The sequence below is a fragment of the Lithobates pipiens genome, unplaced genomic scaffold (assembly GCF_037356315.1).
Source record: "Lithobates pipiens isolate NorthernLeopardFrog02 unplaced genomic scaffold, aLitPip1_a1.2 Scaffold_11, whole genome shotgun sequence".
NCBI lineage: Eukaryota > Metazoa > Chordata > Amphibia > Anura > Ranidae > Lithobates > Lithobates pipiens.
Window position 1 is genome coordinate 16229663 of NW_027507696.1, and position 12276 is coordinate 16241938.

Genomic DNA, 12276 nt, shown 5'->3' on the forward strand with positions numbered 1-12276 from the left:
AATGGCAAATAATCAAAGCTTAGTTTTTATTTTCTGGCCTTCATGTTGAAGATTTCTGGTAGATGGTCTTGGCTTCATGGGTGCTGTTTTTCAGTGTACTTTGTAATTTGACAGGTCCATGGAGTTTGGCACAACTTGGCAGGTCTCTTTTATGTAAAAAAAAAATTGCATTCAAAAATCATAAAATAGTATTTTTTCCTTCAAACGTATAATGGAAATCCATATCCGTACTTTTAAACGGGATTTATTTAATACATTATCAGGATTCAGGTAATGCATTAGCCGTACCAAATTTCAGTCTAAAGAAACAATAAAGCTGAAACTCATGCGACATTTTCAGTTATGTATTCATTGTAAATATATTTAAATACAGCTTGAAAAATACTGTATCTGAAGCTGTATTTGTTTTGGCTCTCTGCTGTCATCTGTGTAATCCCCACACTGTGGTGTTGGCCTAAAATTGTAAACGTTCTTACAGGAGAATAGAGTACATGGGTTACCTTTTTTATCACGCTGATTTTCTGCCCATCAAACAAAGTGGGGGAGGAGAGGTAACCAAAGAGGCAAAACTCTTGCAGCAAAATGTTGTGCACACTGAGGATGTTTGCATATATAGTAGTATTATTGTAAAACGCTACGTAAACTGTCGGCGCTATATAAACCCTGTATAATGATAATAGTAGTAAGGAAGAATGTGTGTATATATGGGACATTTAATTAAGATCCCAAGATTATGATTTTTGCCTGAAGATCTGCTTTAAGAAATGTTGTAGATGCGAGTTGTATCCATTATGTTTATACCATGTGTGCGTGTGTGTGTGTGTGTGCGTGTGTATGTATATGTGTATGTATATGTATATTTATATTTATATATATATATATATATATATATGTATATGTATATATTGTGAAAATACTTTTTTACTAGTGTTACAAATAAAAAATGTTTACTAAATACTCTACCTCCACAAGTTAATTGCCTCATTTAAAGTCCTCCTTATGTAGATGCGAATTGAGAGACCTTCTATTTAATCCATTATCTAAAATGAGCAAGGTGTTAAACACTTATATCAAATCTGTGTATGGTGACAACTATTAATGTAAACCGGAAAAAAAATTAAGAAAATTTCTGTGCATGCAGTAATGGCAAGGTAAAACCAGGATGAGATGCCATTATAATTTTTTCATTTTTTCTTTATTAATATATCATTAAAGAAAAAAGCCTTTCTGTCTTGGAGGACCCAGATGATTCTGAGGAAGAGATTCCCAAAAAAAGGGAGAGGAGGTCATCCCGAGTAAAACAGGTCAGATTTACATCCATACTGATCATAAAAATGTACATGTCTTAAGACTGGTGCAGGCATTAAAGAATATACCTTAATTTGCAGGCTAAAACTACAAAACCTCCAGTTTTAACACCGCCAACTCAGGAGCAAGATCCACGTAGATCATCCATCCGTGCCCGACGGTCTAAAGGAGACTTTGCCAAGGAAGAAGCAGGAGATGTGGGTGAGGAAGAGGAGGAAACAATGGAAGAAAAGGAGCTACCCATTGAGAAAGATGAAGAAGAAACCCCTAAAAGAAGACGATCGTCAAGATCAGCTACTGTCCAGCAGAAAAAGTCTCCAAAAGTCAAGCGTTCACCTTCTCCTCCTGAATTATCAGAAACTCTTTCCAAATCAACTTGTGCTGACTCAGAAGAAATAGCAGAGGAACGTGTTCCACCATTGCTTTCTCTGGAAGGGTTCCAACATCGGGTCTCTGAAAAGCAGATGACCACAGCAACTGAGAAAGCAGTTTCCCCACAATTTCTTCACAAGGAGGGTTCAAAGAGTCGTAGATCTCCTCAAAAGTGGGGGCGTCATGTGAGAGAGCGCAATGAGAGCAATTTAAATACTTCAGCACAACAGCCTCCAGCTGCTACTTGTATTATCCAACAGACTCCTAACTCGTGTCAAGAAGCTGAAAAAGCTAGAACAAAAATACAGGATTCACATATGACAGAAGAGACTGTGAGGAGTTCCACAAGAGGTTCCACAACAAAAGATGTCAAAGTGAAATCGTCACTTGTTCTTCTAAAGCCTCCAGTTCGCTCAAAATCTGCGGGTAAAGCATATGTGAGTGAACAGAGCCTGCATATAGTGGAGAAGTCATCATCAAGGGGGGTTCAAGCTATGTCGATTTTAGAGAAGCAAGAACCAGAATCTCATGAAAATAAAGAGAGTACCATTACATTGTCGAGCTGTCCTGAAGTGGGAAGGTCAAATGTTAAGACCATGTCTATTTCAGAGAAGGTAAACAAGGACAAATTGAATGCAAATTCAGCAGTGTGCAGTGGTGATGCTTTTGAATCTGACAAAGCAGAAGTCGTTTCCTCAGTTTGTGTTTCCAGCTTACCTAAAACAAGAAAACTAAGAGTCCGCTCATCCTCTTCAAATCGGAATCAACCAGAAACTAACATTTTACAAACAGTAAATCGCCCTGACATTCAGGAAAAACCTAAAACACAGGTGCTTAATGTTGAGCAAACGCCTGTACCTGCGTGGACTATGTTAGACAAGCCAAAGCTGCGGTCATGTGGGCTAAAACGGACAAAGGAAGAAGCAACTGATTTGCTTAAGGGACAGGATAAAAGTATAACAACATTAGAAGCGCTTACTAAGAAATCAGATTTAGGTGTTTCCCAAGTGTCTAGTTCTGACATATTAGGAGGGACGACCAGCAGCACTGACCATTCTCTGGGTGAAGAAGTCTCACATTCTGGCTCAGTAGAAGTACAACAACCCTTTTTAGGAAATCAGAGCTCTGAAAAAGAAGAACCTATGCATATAAATAAAATTTCAGAAATCGAACAAACAGAGGTCAAACCATCTGCTGAAGATGATTTGAATAGGTTTGGAAATACTGTGCAATTGGAGGAATCTAAGCAACCAAATAAAGTTACCTCTGAAACGGTTCTAGGGGAGCAATTTTCTGAAATAAGTGTATTAGAATCCGAAGCTACAACAGGGACATGCGAATCATCTGTGATTGTGGTAGAAAGGTGCGAAGATTCCAAAATATCAGAGAGGGCTTCTGCAATATCAGATGCTAATGAAGAATCTCTGGCTGGCCATGAAGCTATGATCTGTGACCCAGATTTACAAGAAATGTCTGATATTTTGACACGTGTGGAATCTCCACAAATCATATCACAGAAAGACACAATCACTGAGCCAGTTTTTTTCAAACAATCAACATTTCCATCAAGCACAATAGAATATTCTAATAAATCTTCTGAATTAGATTCACAGGTAGAAGATGTTGCAGGTGTTCAAATAACTCCTGAAGCCATGATCAAAAATCAAGCTGCAATTGAGGCACCAGAAGAAGCCATCTCTGTTGATGAAATCAAAACAAAACTTGCCCAGGAATTTTTTACAGTTATACCAAAAATGACAGAGGAGTTGCCGGCCGAGGAGCGTGCTGAGGCTGAGTTGCCCACAGAATTGCCCACTGAGGCCGAGTTGCCCACAGAGGAGCGCGCCGAGGCTGAGTTGCCCAGCGAGGCCGAGGAGCGCGCCGCGGCTGAGTTGCCCAGCGAGGCCGAGGAGCGCGCCGCGGCTGAGTTGCCCAGCGAGGCCGAGGAGCGCGCCGCGGCTGAGTTGCCCAGCGAGGCCGAGGAGCGCGCCGCGGCTGAGTTGCCCAGCGAGGCCGAGGAGCGCGCCGAGGCTGAGTTGGCCAGCGAGGCCGAGGAGCGCGCCGAGGCTGAGTTGGCCAGCGAGGCCGAGGAGCGCGCCGCGGCTGAGTTGCCCAGCGAGGCCGAGGAGCGCGCCGCGGCTGAGTTGCCCAGCGAGGCCGAGGAGCGCGCCGCGGCTGAGTTGCCCAGCGAGGCCGAGGAGCGCGCCGCGGCTGAGTTGCCCAGCGAGGCCGAGGAGCGCGCCGCGGCTGAGTTGCCCAGCAAGGCCGATTTGCCCGCCGAGGCGCGCGCCGCAGCTGAGTTGCCCAGCGAGGTCGAGGCGCTCGCCGCGGCTGAGTTGCCCAGCGAGGCCGAGGAGCGCGTCGCGGCTGAGTTGCCCAGCGAGGCCGAGGAGCGCGTCGCGGCTGAGTTGCCCAGCGAGGCTGAGGAGCGCGTCGCGGCTGAGTTGCCCAGCGAGGCCGAGGAGCGCGTCGCGGCTGAGTTGCCCAGCGAGGTCGAGGAGCGCGCCGCGGCTGAGTTGCCCAGCGAGGCCGAGGCGCGCGTCGCGGCTGAGTTGCCCAGCGCGGCCGAGGCGCGCGCCGCGGCTGAGATGCCCAGCGAGGCCGAGGCGCGCGCCGCGGCTGAGTTGCCCAGCGAGGCCGAGGCGCGCGCCGCGGCTGAGTTGCCCAGCGAGGCCGAGGCGCGAGCCGCGGCTGAGTTGCCCAGCGAGGCCGAGGAGCGCACGGCGGCTGAGTTGCCCAGCGAGGCCGAGGAGCAATCCGCGGCTGAGTTGCCCAGCGAGCCCGAGGAGCGCGCCGCGGCTGAGTTGCCCAGCGAGGCTGAGTTGCCAGCTGAGGAGCATACCGAGGTGCCCACCAAAGAGCATACCAAGGCGCTCGCCAAGGCTGAATTGCCAGCCAAGGAGTGTCCAGAGCCCGAGTTACCCACTGAGGCAAAGTTGCCTGCCAAGGAGCCCACTGAGGTGGGGTTTCCAGCTGAGGCACCTACCGGGGCGGAGTTTCCAGTTGAGGCGCCCACCAAGGTGGAGATGTCGGCCGAGGAGTGTGTCCAGGCTGTGTTGCCTACCGAGGCTGAGCTGCCCACCGGGGAGCGTGCCGAGGCTGAGTTGCCCACTGAGAAGCATGCCGAGGAGTGTGCCGCGGCTGAGTTGCCCATCGAGGCCATGGCACGCGCCGCGGCTGAGTTGCCCATCGAGGCCATGGCGCGCGCCACTGCTGAGTTGCCCAGCGAGGCTGAGGAGCGCGTCGTGGCTGAGTTGCCCAGCGAGGCCGAGGAGCGCGCCGCGGCTGAGTTGCCTATCGAGACCATGGCGCGCGCCACTGCTGAGTTGCCCAGCGAGGCCGAGGAGCGCATCGCGGCTGAGTTGCCCAGCGAGGCCGAGGAGCGCGTCACGGCTGAGTTGCCCAGCGAGGCCGAGGAGCGCGTTGCGGCTGAGTTGCCCAGCGAAGCCGAGGAACGCGTCGCTGCTGAGTTGCCCAGCGAGGCCGGGGAGCGCGTCGCGGCTGAGTTGCCCAGCGAGGCCGGGGAGCGCGTCGCGGCTGAGTTGCCCAGCGAGGCCGGGGAGCGCGTCGCGGCTGAGTTGCCCAGCGAGGCCGGGGAGCGCGTCGCGGCTGAGTTGCCCAGCGAGGCCGAGGAGCGCGTCGCGGCTGAGTTGCCCAGCGAGGCCGAGGAGCGCGTCGCGGCTGAGTTGCCCAGCGAGGCCGAGGAGCGCGTCGCGGCTGCGCTGCCCAGCGAGGCAGAGGAGCGCGCCGCGGCTGAGCTGCCCAGCGAGGCAGAGGAGCGCGCCGCGGCTGAGCTGCCCAGCGAGGCAGAGGAGCGCGCCGCGGCTGAGCTGCCCAGCGAGGCAGAGGAGCGCGCCGCGGCTGAGCTGCCCAGCGAGGCAGAGGAGCGCGCCGCGGCTGAGCTGCCCAGCGAGGCCGAGGAGCGCGCCGCGGCTGAGCTGCCCAGCGAGGCAGAGGAGCGTGTCGCGGCTGAGCTGCCCAGCGAGGCCGAAGATCACGCAGAGGCCGAGGAGCGCGTCGCGGCTGAGCTGCCCAGCGAGGCCGAGGAGCGCGTCGCGGCTGAGCTGCCCAGCGAGGCCGAGGAGCGCGTCGCGGCTGAGCTGCCCAGCGAGGCCGAGGAGCGCGTCGCGGCTGAGCTGCCCAGCGAGGCCGAGGAGCGCGTCGCGGCTGAGCTGCCCAGCGAGGCCGAGGAGCGCGTCGCGGCTGAGCTGCCGAGCGAGGCCGAGGAGCGCGTCGCGGCTGAGCTGCCGAGCGAGGCCGAGGAGCGCGTCGCGGCTGAGCTGCCGAGCGAGGCCGAGGAGCGCGTCGCGGCTGAGCTGCCGAGCGAGGCCGAGGAGCGCGTCGCGGCTGAGCTGCCGAGCGAGGCCGAGGAGCGCGTCGCGGCTGAGCTGCCGAGCGAGGCCGAGGAGCGCGTCGCAGCTGAGCTGCCGAGCGAGGCCGAGGAGCGCGTCGCAGCTGAGCTGCCGAGCGAGGCCGAGGAGCGCGTCGCGGCTGAGCTGCTGAGCGAGGCAGAGCTGCCAAGCGAGGCCGAAGATCACGCAGAGGCTGAGGATCATGCCGAGGCCGAGCTGCCCAGCGAGGCCGAGGATCGCGCCGAGCTGCCCAGCGAGGCCGAGGATCGCACCGAGGCCGAGCTGCCCAGCGAGTTTGAGGTGCACGGCTCGGCCGAGCTGCCCAGCGAGTTTGAGGTGCGTGCCGAGGCCGAGCTGCCCAGCGAGGCTATTGTAGCAAAAGACCATGAGCTGGTGGACCACAAAATCACTGAGCCAAAAGGTGATGAAGAGTTTCTTGCTGTACAAAAAGAGTCTGAAATAATGCCATCAGAGATTTCCACATATGGTCAGAATGCTGATGCGAAGGTGACAGATGTGCATGGGCCCAGGGAAGTGAAAATGACAGAGGTAAATGTTCCATCTTCTGATGTGGAGATAACTGAGGGGACTGTTCTGTCTACCCATGTGGAGATGACTAATGCAAATGTCCAAAGTGCTGCCCAGGAACTGTCTGAAGGTGAAAATGTTGATAGTGCTCGGGAAACAATTATGACCGAAAAATCTGTAGATTTAAAAAAAACCCTGTGGTTGAATCAGAGGACGTTCCATTTCATACTACTTCAAACCCTTTATCCATCCAGGATGCATCTAAACAGTGTCCTGTGGAGGCTGTTAACTCTTCGTATCCTGAAAGGGAAACTGCCAGTTATGCATGTTCAAGATCCTCTGCAAGCGAAATGTTGCATACAGTAGAGCAAAATCCAATAGAGCTACAAGAAGATATAAAAGTTTATAATGAACAGCTCTTATCGCTTAACAATAGCAGTAGCAAAATCCACAAGACCATAGAGCTAACAGAGAAAGTCGAATTGCATATAGAACATGTGTCGGTTATTAAGCAAGATGAATTCCTTCCAGGCACTATGTCTCCAGAACATCAAACTACAGATAAATTACAGCCTGTTAAAGAAGAGGAAGGCTGTGTAAGAAAAGTGGAGTTGCCTGAAGGTGCTGAAGAAAGTGAAAATGTTGCCTTAGTAGGATCCCGACGAAGAAGATCCTCTTCATCATCCTCCTCATCATCATCCTCTTCCTCCTCTTCTTCCTCCTCTTCCTCATCATCTTCCTCATCCTCTTCTCATTCATCGCGCTCCTCATCAGATAGATCCTCCCCCTCCAGACATAGCTCCCATTCTAAATCCACCTCACCAGAAAGACCGAATCGTATGTCACGGTCGTCAAGGTCATCATCATCGTCTTCATCCTCTTCTAGTGATAAGGTGAGAGTTTTTTCCTGAACTGGAATTTGCCAGGCACTTTGAATTATGTTGAATTTTAACCACTTGTGCTCCGGAGCAATTTTTTTTCACTTTTTGCACACATTAAAAATCTGCATTTATGGCCATAAAATTACATAAAGCCCACAGAACATTATAGATTTTCTGAAAGCAGAGGCCTCCTAGAGTAAAAGGATAGCAATTTTTTGATGTTGTAGGGTATTTGCGCAACAGTTTATCAAATGCATATTTTCAGGAAAAAATAAATAAATAGAATTTTAGTGCATACAAACACAATATAATATCCACTTTTTGGGAAAATATAAAGGATGAGGTTGTGTCAAATGAATAGATGCCAAACGTGCCGAGTCTTAAAATTTCCTTTGCCTGTAATATCATGAAAAACAATGTTGCCCACAAACATCCATAGGTGCTTTAAAAGCATTTTCTACGCATCAGTTTAGAATTAAGCGAGACCTGTAGCACTAGAATTGTTGCTCTCACTCAGACATTTGTGACGATAACTTACGTGTGTGGTGCAGTCACCATTTACATACACATCTGCACCCTGTGCCATGTTTGCATTTGTGGGTAAGTGCAGGGCAATGGGGGTTATTTAATTTTTGCTTTGTTTTTAATTTTATTTTATTAGACATCGTCTCCCAAATATCTCTTCTGACCTCCAAAGCTACTAAGCACAGATCTGCTCGATTAGCTGCTTTCCTAGCTGTATCGGAGTGGGAATGACAGCTGTGATAACACTGAGGAAATTACACTTTGCTACAATGTAAAGTAGTGCGTGTACAGCTTGTATAACAGTGTCAATTTGCGGTCCCCTCAAAATAACTTAACACACAGCCATTACTGTCTAACCTGCTGGCAACAAAAGTGAGTACACCCCTAAGTAAAAATGTCCAAATTGGGCCCAATTAGTCATGTTCCCTCCCCGGTGTCATGTGACTCGTTCGTGTTACAAGGTCTCAGGTGTGAATGGGGAGCAGGTGTGTTACATTTGGTGTTATCTCTCTCACACTCTCATACTGGTCACTGGAAGTTCATCATGGCAAAGAACTCTGAGGGTGTGAAAAAAAAGAATTGTTGCTCTACATAAAGATGGCCTGGGCTATAAGAAGATTGCCAAGACCTTGAAACTGAGCTACAGCACGGTGGCCAAGACCATGCAGCGTTTAACCGGACAGGTTCCACTCAGAACAGACTGAGCCACTGTCCTCAGATGCCTCCCTAGCTGCTTTATGGAAAGGCTGTCTGGCTTGTTGGAGACCTCAGATGACAGGGGAAACAAGTGAGCTGCTATCTGCTCCAGGGTCCATCTTGGATTCTCTTCTTGCGGCTTCTAAGATCCCTGAGGAGGGCTTCTCATGACTGAGAGTACTCTGCTCGGGAGGATACACAATCCTCTGATCTCTTGCATGCTGAAGAATTTGATTTCTGTCCTTTATTGACCAATTATACCCGATTCCTACTTTGGAGCAGCCTGAACAGTCAACAGCCAGGCCATGTTGAGAATTTCCTGGTTTTCAAGGACCATGTGGATACGTGGTTTGAAGCCCTCCTTAAGGCTGGATTCACACCTATGCCGTTTTAGTGCTTTTTGCATTTTGCAGATTTTCACTACAGAACGTGTTCCATAGGAAACCATGTTAAATGGACTGTAGTGCAAATCTGCAAAATGCAAAAAGCACTAAAACGGCATAGGTGTGAATCCAGCCTGAGGCCATGTTTTCTCTGGCTGGTTCTGCTTTGCAATTTGCTGCTGTCACCATATCTGTCACACCTTAGCTGTAAGATGTAAGGTCAATGGCGCAACACTTGGGTTCCATCTGATCTCCATCATTTGGAGTTTTTGCTTGGGGTCTTACAATGCTGCATGAACAGGCTAGTAAACCCTTTTTGCTAAATTTCCAAGATGAACCTTATTTTTGGCGCATATGTGAAAGATTGTTTTGCACAAGAGTGTGTCTGTGCAGCTCCCTTGCAATAAGCCTATTTGGTGACTTCTTGGATACTTGTATCAAGAAAGTCATGAAGAAGAAGAAAGGCAAAGGCACCTTCAGGAATGCCTTCAGTTTGCCAGCCACAACACCTGGATGTTTAAGCATCCTAAGTGATCAAGTCCTTTTGCAGTGAGGGGATGCCCCAACTTGTTAAAGTTTGGAGGCGGGGTAGTGTTTGTCATCTGGGCATAGGACATTTCAGATGCCTAGGTCCAGAACGTTGTCTCTCGGGACTAGAGTTTAGGTCCTTGCCTCCGCCCTGCTTCTTGGTGTCCTCCCCAGAGAAGCAGGCAGGTCTTCGCCCTGTTCTCCAGCAGCTCCTCTGACAGGAGTTCATGCTCTAGTTCTGGAGACTGAAAGGTGTCAGGTTCCACTACAAGTAAATAATAAATGTGTCTCTAACTCAGTACATAATATATACAAAAAAACTGCGTAGTGCAAAATCTTCAAATATCAAAATCAACAAACATCAAATCCATAAATAGAAAGCCCAAAAATTCATATCAGTGTATCAGTGCATGTGCAGAAGTGAATATAGATCCGCAATCTTCAATATCATCTGGACATATAAAAAAGGTAAAAAGTGCAGTGATCAAGTGCAGGAAAAAATCATCAAATTCTTAAGGTTTAATCACACTCTCTTCCACCATCTGTGATCCACTATAGGTGTGCCCCAGCCTCTCACCTCATGTAAATACCTCAATGGGTCTAATGACGCTTCTGGTAAATATCATAAAGATCCTCTCCAATCAAGCAATCTTCTCCTTGTATCAAGCATGACAAGATTAAGCAGCAATGATGGTGGATAAGAAAACAATGTTCTCCCTCTATATTGCATACTTCCTCCTTAAACTCCTCCACTCTCCTCCATATACAACTCATAGAAGAAAAAGGAGATCTCCATAGTGCAGTAATTCGATGGAAAAAGATTTGAAAGCAGCAACTTACATTTAAAATCAGAATATTCTGCATAGATAAACACAGGAACTTCCGCTCTCTGCCACGACTGGATGTAAAACGTCACCCGGCTTGTCCTGATGCGTTGTGTCACATGATCTGGCACAACGCTTCAGCAATGCACTATAGAGGGAGAACATTGTTTTCTTATCCACCATCATTGCTGCTTAATCTTGACATCCCTGATACTCCAAGGAGAGGATTGCTTGATTGGAGAGTATCCTCGTGATATTTACCAGAAGCGTCATTAGACCCGTTGGGGCTGGGGCACACCTATAGTGGATCACAGATGGTGGAAGAGAGTGTGATTTAAGCCTTAACAATTGGATGATTTTTTTTCCTGCACTTGATCACTGCACTTTTTACCTTTTTAATATCCAGATGATATTGAAGATTGCGGATCTATATTCACTCTGCAGATGCACTTTTTATACACGGATATGAATTTTGGACTTTACATTTATGGATTCGATGTTTGTTGATTTTGATATTTGAAGATTTTGCTCTACGCACATTTTTGTATATATTTTGTACTGAGTTAGTGCCACAGTTATCATTTGCTTATTTGTAGGAACACACCTTTTAATGTTGGTTGCCACTCTGAAAATACTTTGAGGTTCACTTGGTTTACGCATTAGTTATTCATTTATAGTTTCTACTACAACCTGTTTGCTGTTCCCAAGGCAAAGGTAGGTATTCACCCCATTGTCGATCTGAAAATTCTTAAAATCTGGTTCAAAAATTCAGCATGGAATCTGCCAGGGTCAGTCATTGCTTCCCTTTAGCCGGAGGACAAGCTGCCATCTCTGATCATGAAGGATGTCTACACACCCCCATTTTGCTTTGCATCAATGCTACCTGCATTGTGCTGTGGGAACACATTTTTGATTTGGCCTGTCCAGTGTGTCTCGGTTCTTCGATCTATTGTGCTCAAAGGATATTCCGATTGTAGAATTCCTGGATGGCCATCTTCTGAACAGTTGGTCTGGGCCTTGTGGGCCAATGTCTGTTGGACAGTGCAGACTCTGGAACTGTCCTACTGCTTGGCGTATCTAGGCTTGATTCTGGACAAGACCCAGTCCAAGGTTTTCCTCCCTTTTCTGACAAAATCCTGGCCCTCCACTCTTACGTTTTAGACCTTGCAGTCCATGGGAATGCCCAGTTTTTCAAGGCAGTAACATATATCCAGTTTCATGCCAGACTGTTGCAACTCAACATTTTTGGTTCTTTTGGAAAAGAAAACTCAGTCTCTAGATTGTCTCATTTGCCTGACTAATAAAACCAGGCTTGCCCAGCGCTGAAATCAGAAGTCCTTTCTCCCCATGTCATGGAAGGTGCTCACAAAAGACACTAGTCTGTTGGGTTGTGGCAAAGTCCTAGAAATCTTCTCAGTATAGGGGACTTGGTTGGCAGTGATGGCCTAGTAGCTCCCAATCAAATTCCTGGAACTCTGGGTGATTTGGTTGTCCTTCCAATGCTTGCCCCTCTCGTCTAAGAGGCCTATCCAGAATTCAGTTGGACAATGCTGTGACTGGCTTATGTCCGTTATCAAGGGGGTACAAGAAGTTTCTATGTTTAAATTAAAGAGAAGCAGATTTCATTTTAGCTTGATATGGCCTTGTTCGCATTGCGCATTTCCAGTGTGGAAAATAGTCTAGTGGCAGGGGAATCTTCCCTTCACACAGAGTTGTTTCAACACCCCTCCCTATTCTTCTAAAAGCTAGGAAATCTAATTCTCATTGTCTGCTTTCCTCCTTGTGTCCTGTTCCAAAGTGTTCAAAGGGAGATTTCTTTCCACTGTAATTCCTTAGGGTCCCCATAGGAGACATCCTTGTTCCATCATTGCCAGCTGAA

At 48.6% G+C, this 12276-nt stretch overlaps 2 protein-coding genes across 3 annotated transcripts in view; both read left to right on the forward strand.

The window, feature by feature from the left end:
- The window catches only part of LOC143960305 (uncharacterized), a 71478-nt gene extending 64552 nt beyond the window's left edge, over nt 1-6926 (forward strand). The window contains exons 5-6 of the mRNA XM_077468747.1: nt 1216-1304; nt 1389-6926. Coding sequence (XP_077324873.1) covers nt 1216-1304; nt 1389-6926 — 5627 coding nt within the window. The remainder of the gene's footprint in view (nt 1-1215; nt 1305-1388) is intronic.
- Nucleotides 6911-12276, forward strand: part of ACIN1 (apoptotic chromatin condensation inducer 1) — an 87367-nt gene continuing 82001 nt past the window's right edge. For both annotated transcript variants that reach the window (XM_077468761.1, XM_077468769.1), the window contains exon 1: nt 6911-7453. In XM_077468761.1, coding sequence (XP_077324887.1) covers nt 6911-7453 — 543 coding nt within the window. The remainder of the gene's footprint in view (nt 7454-12276) is intronic.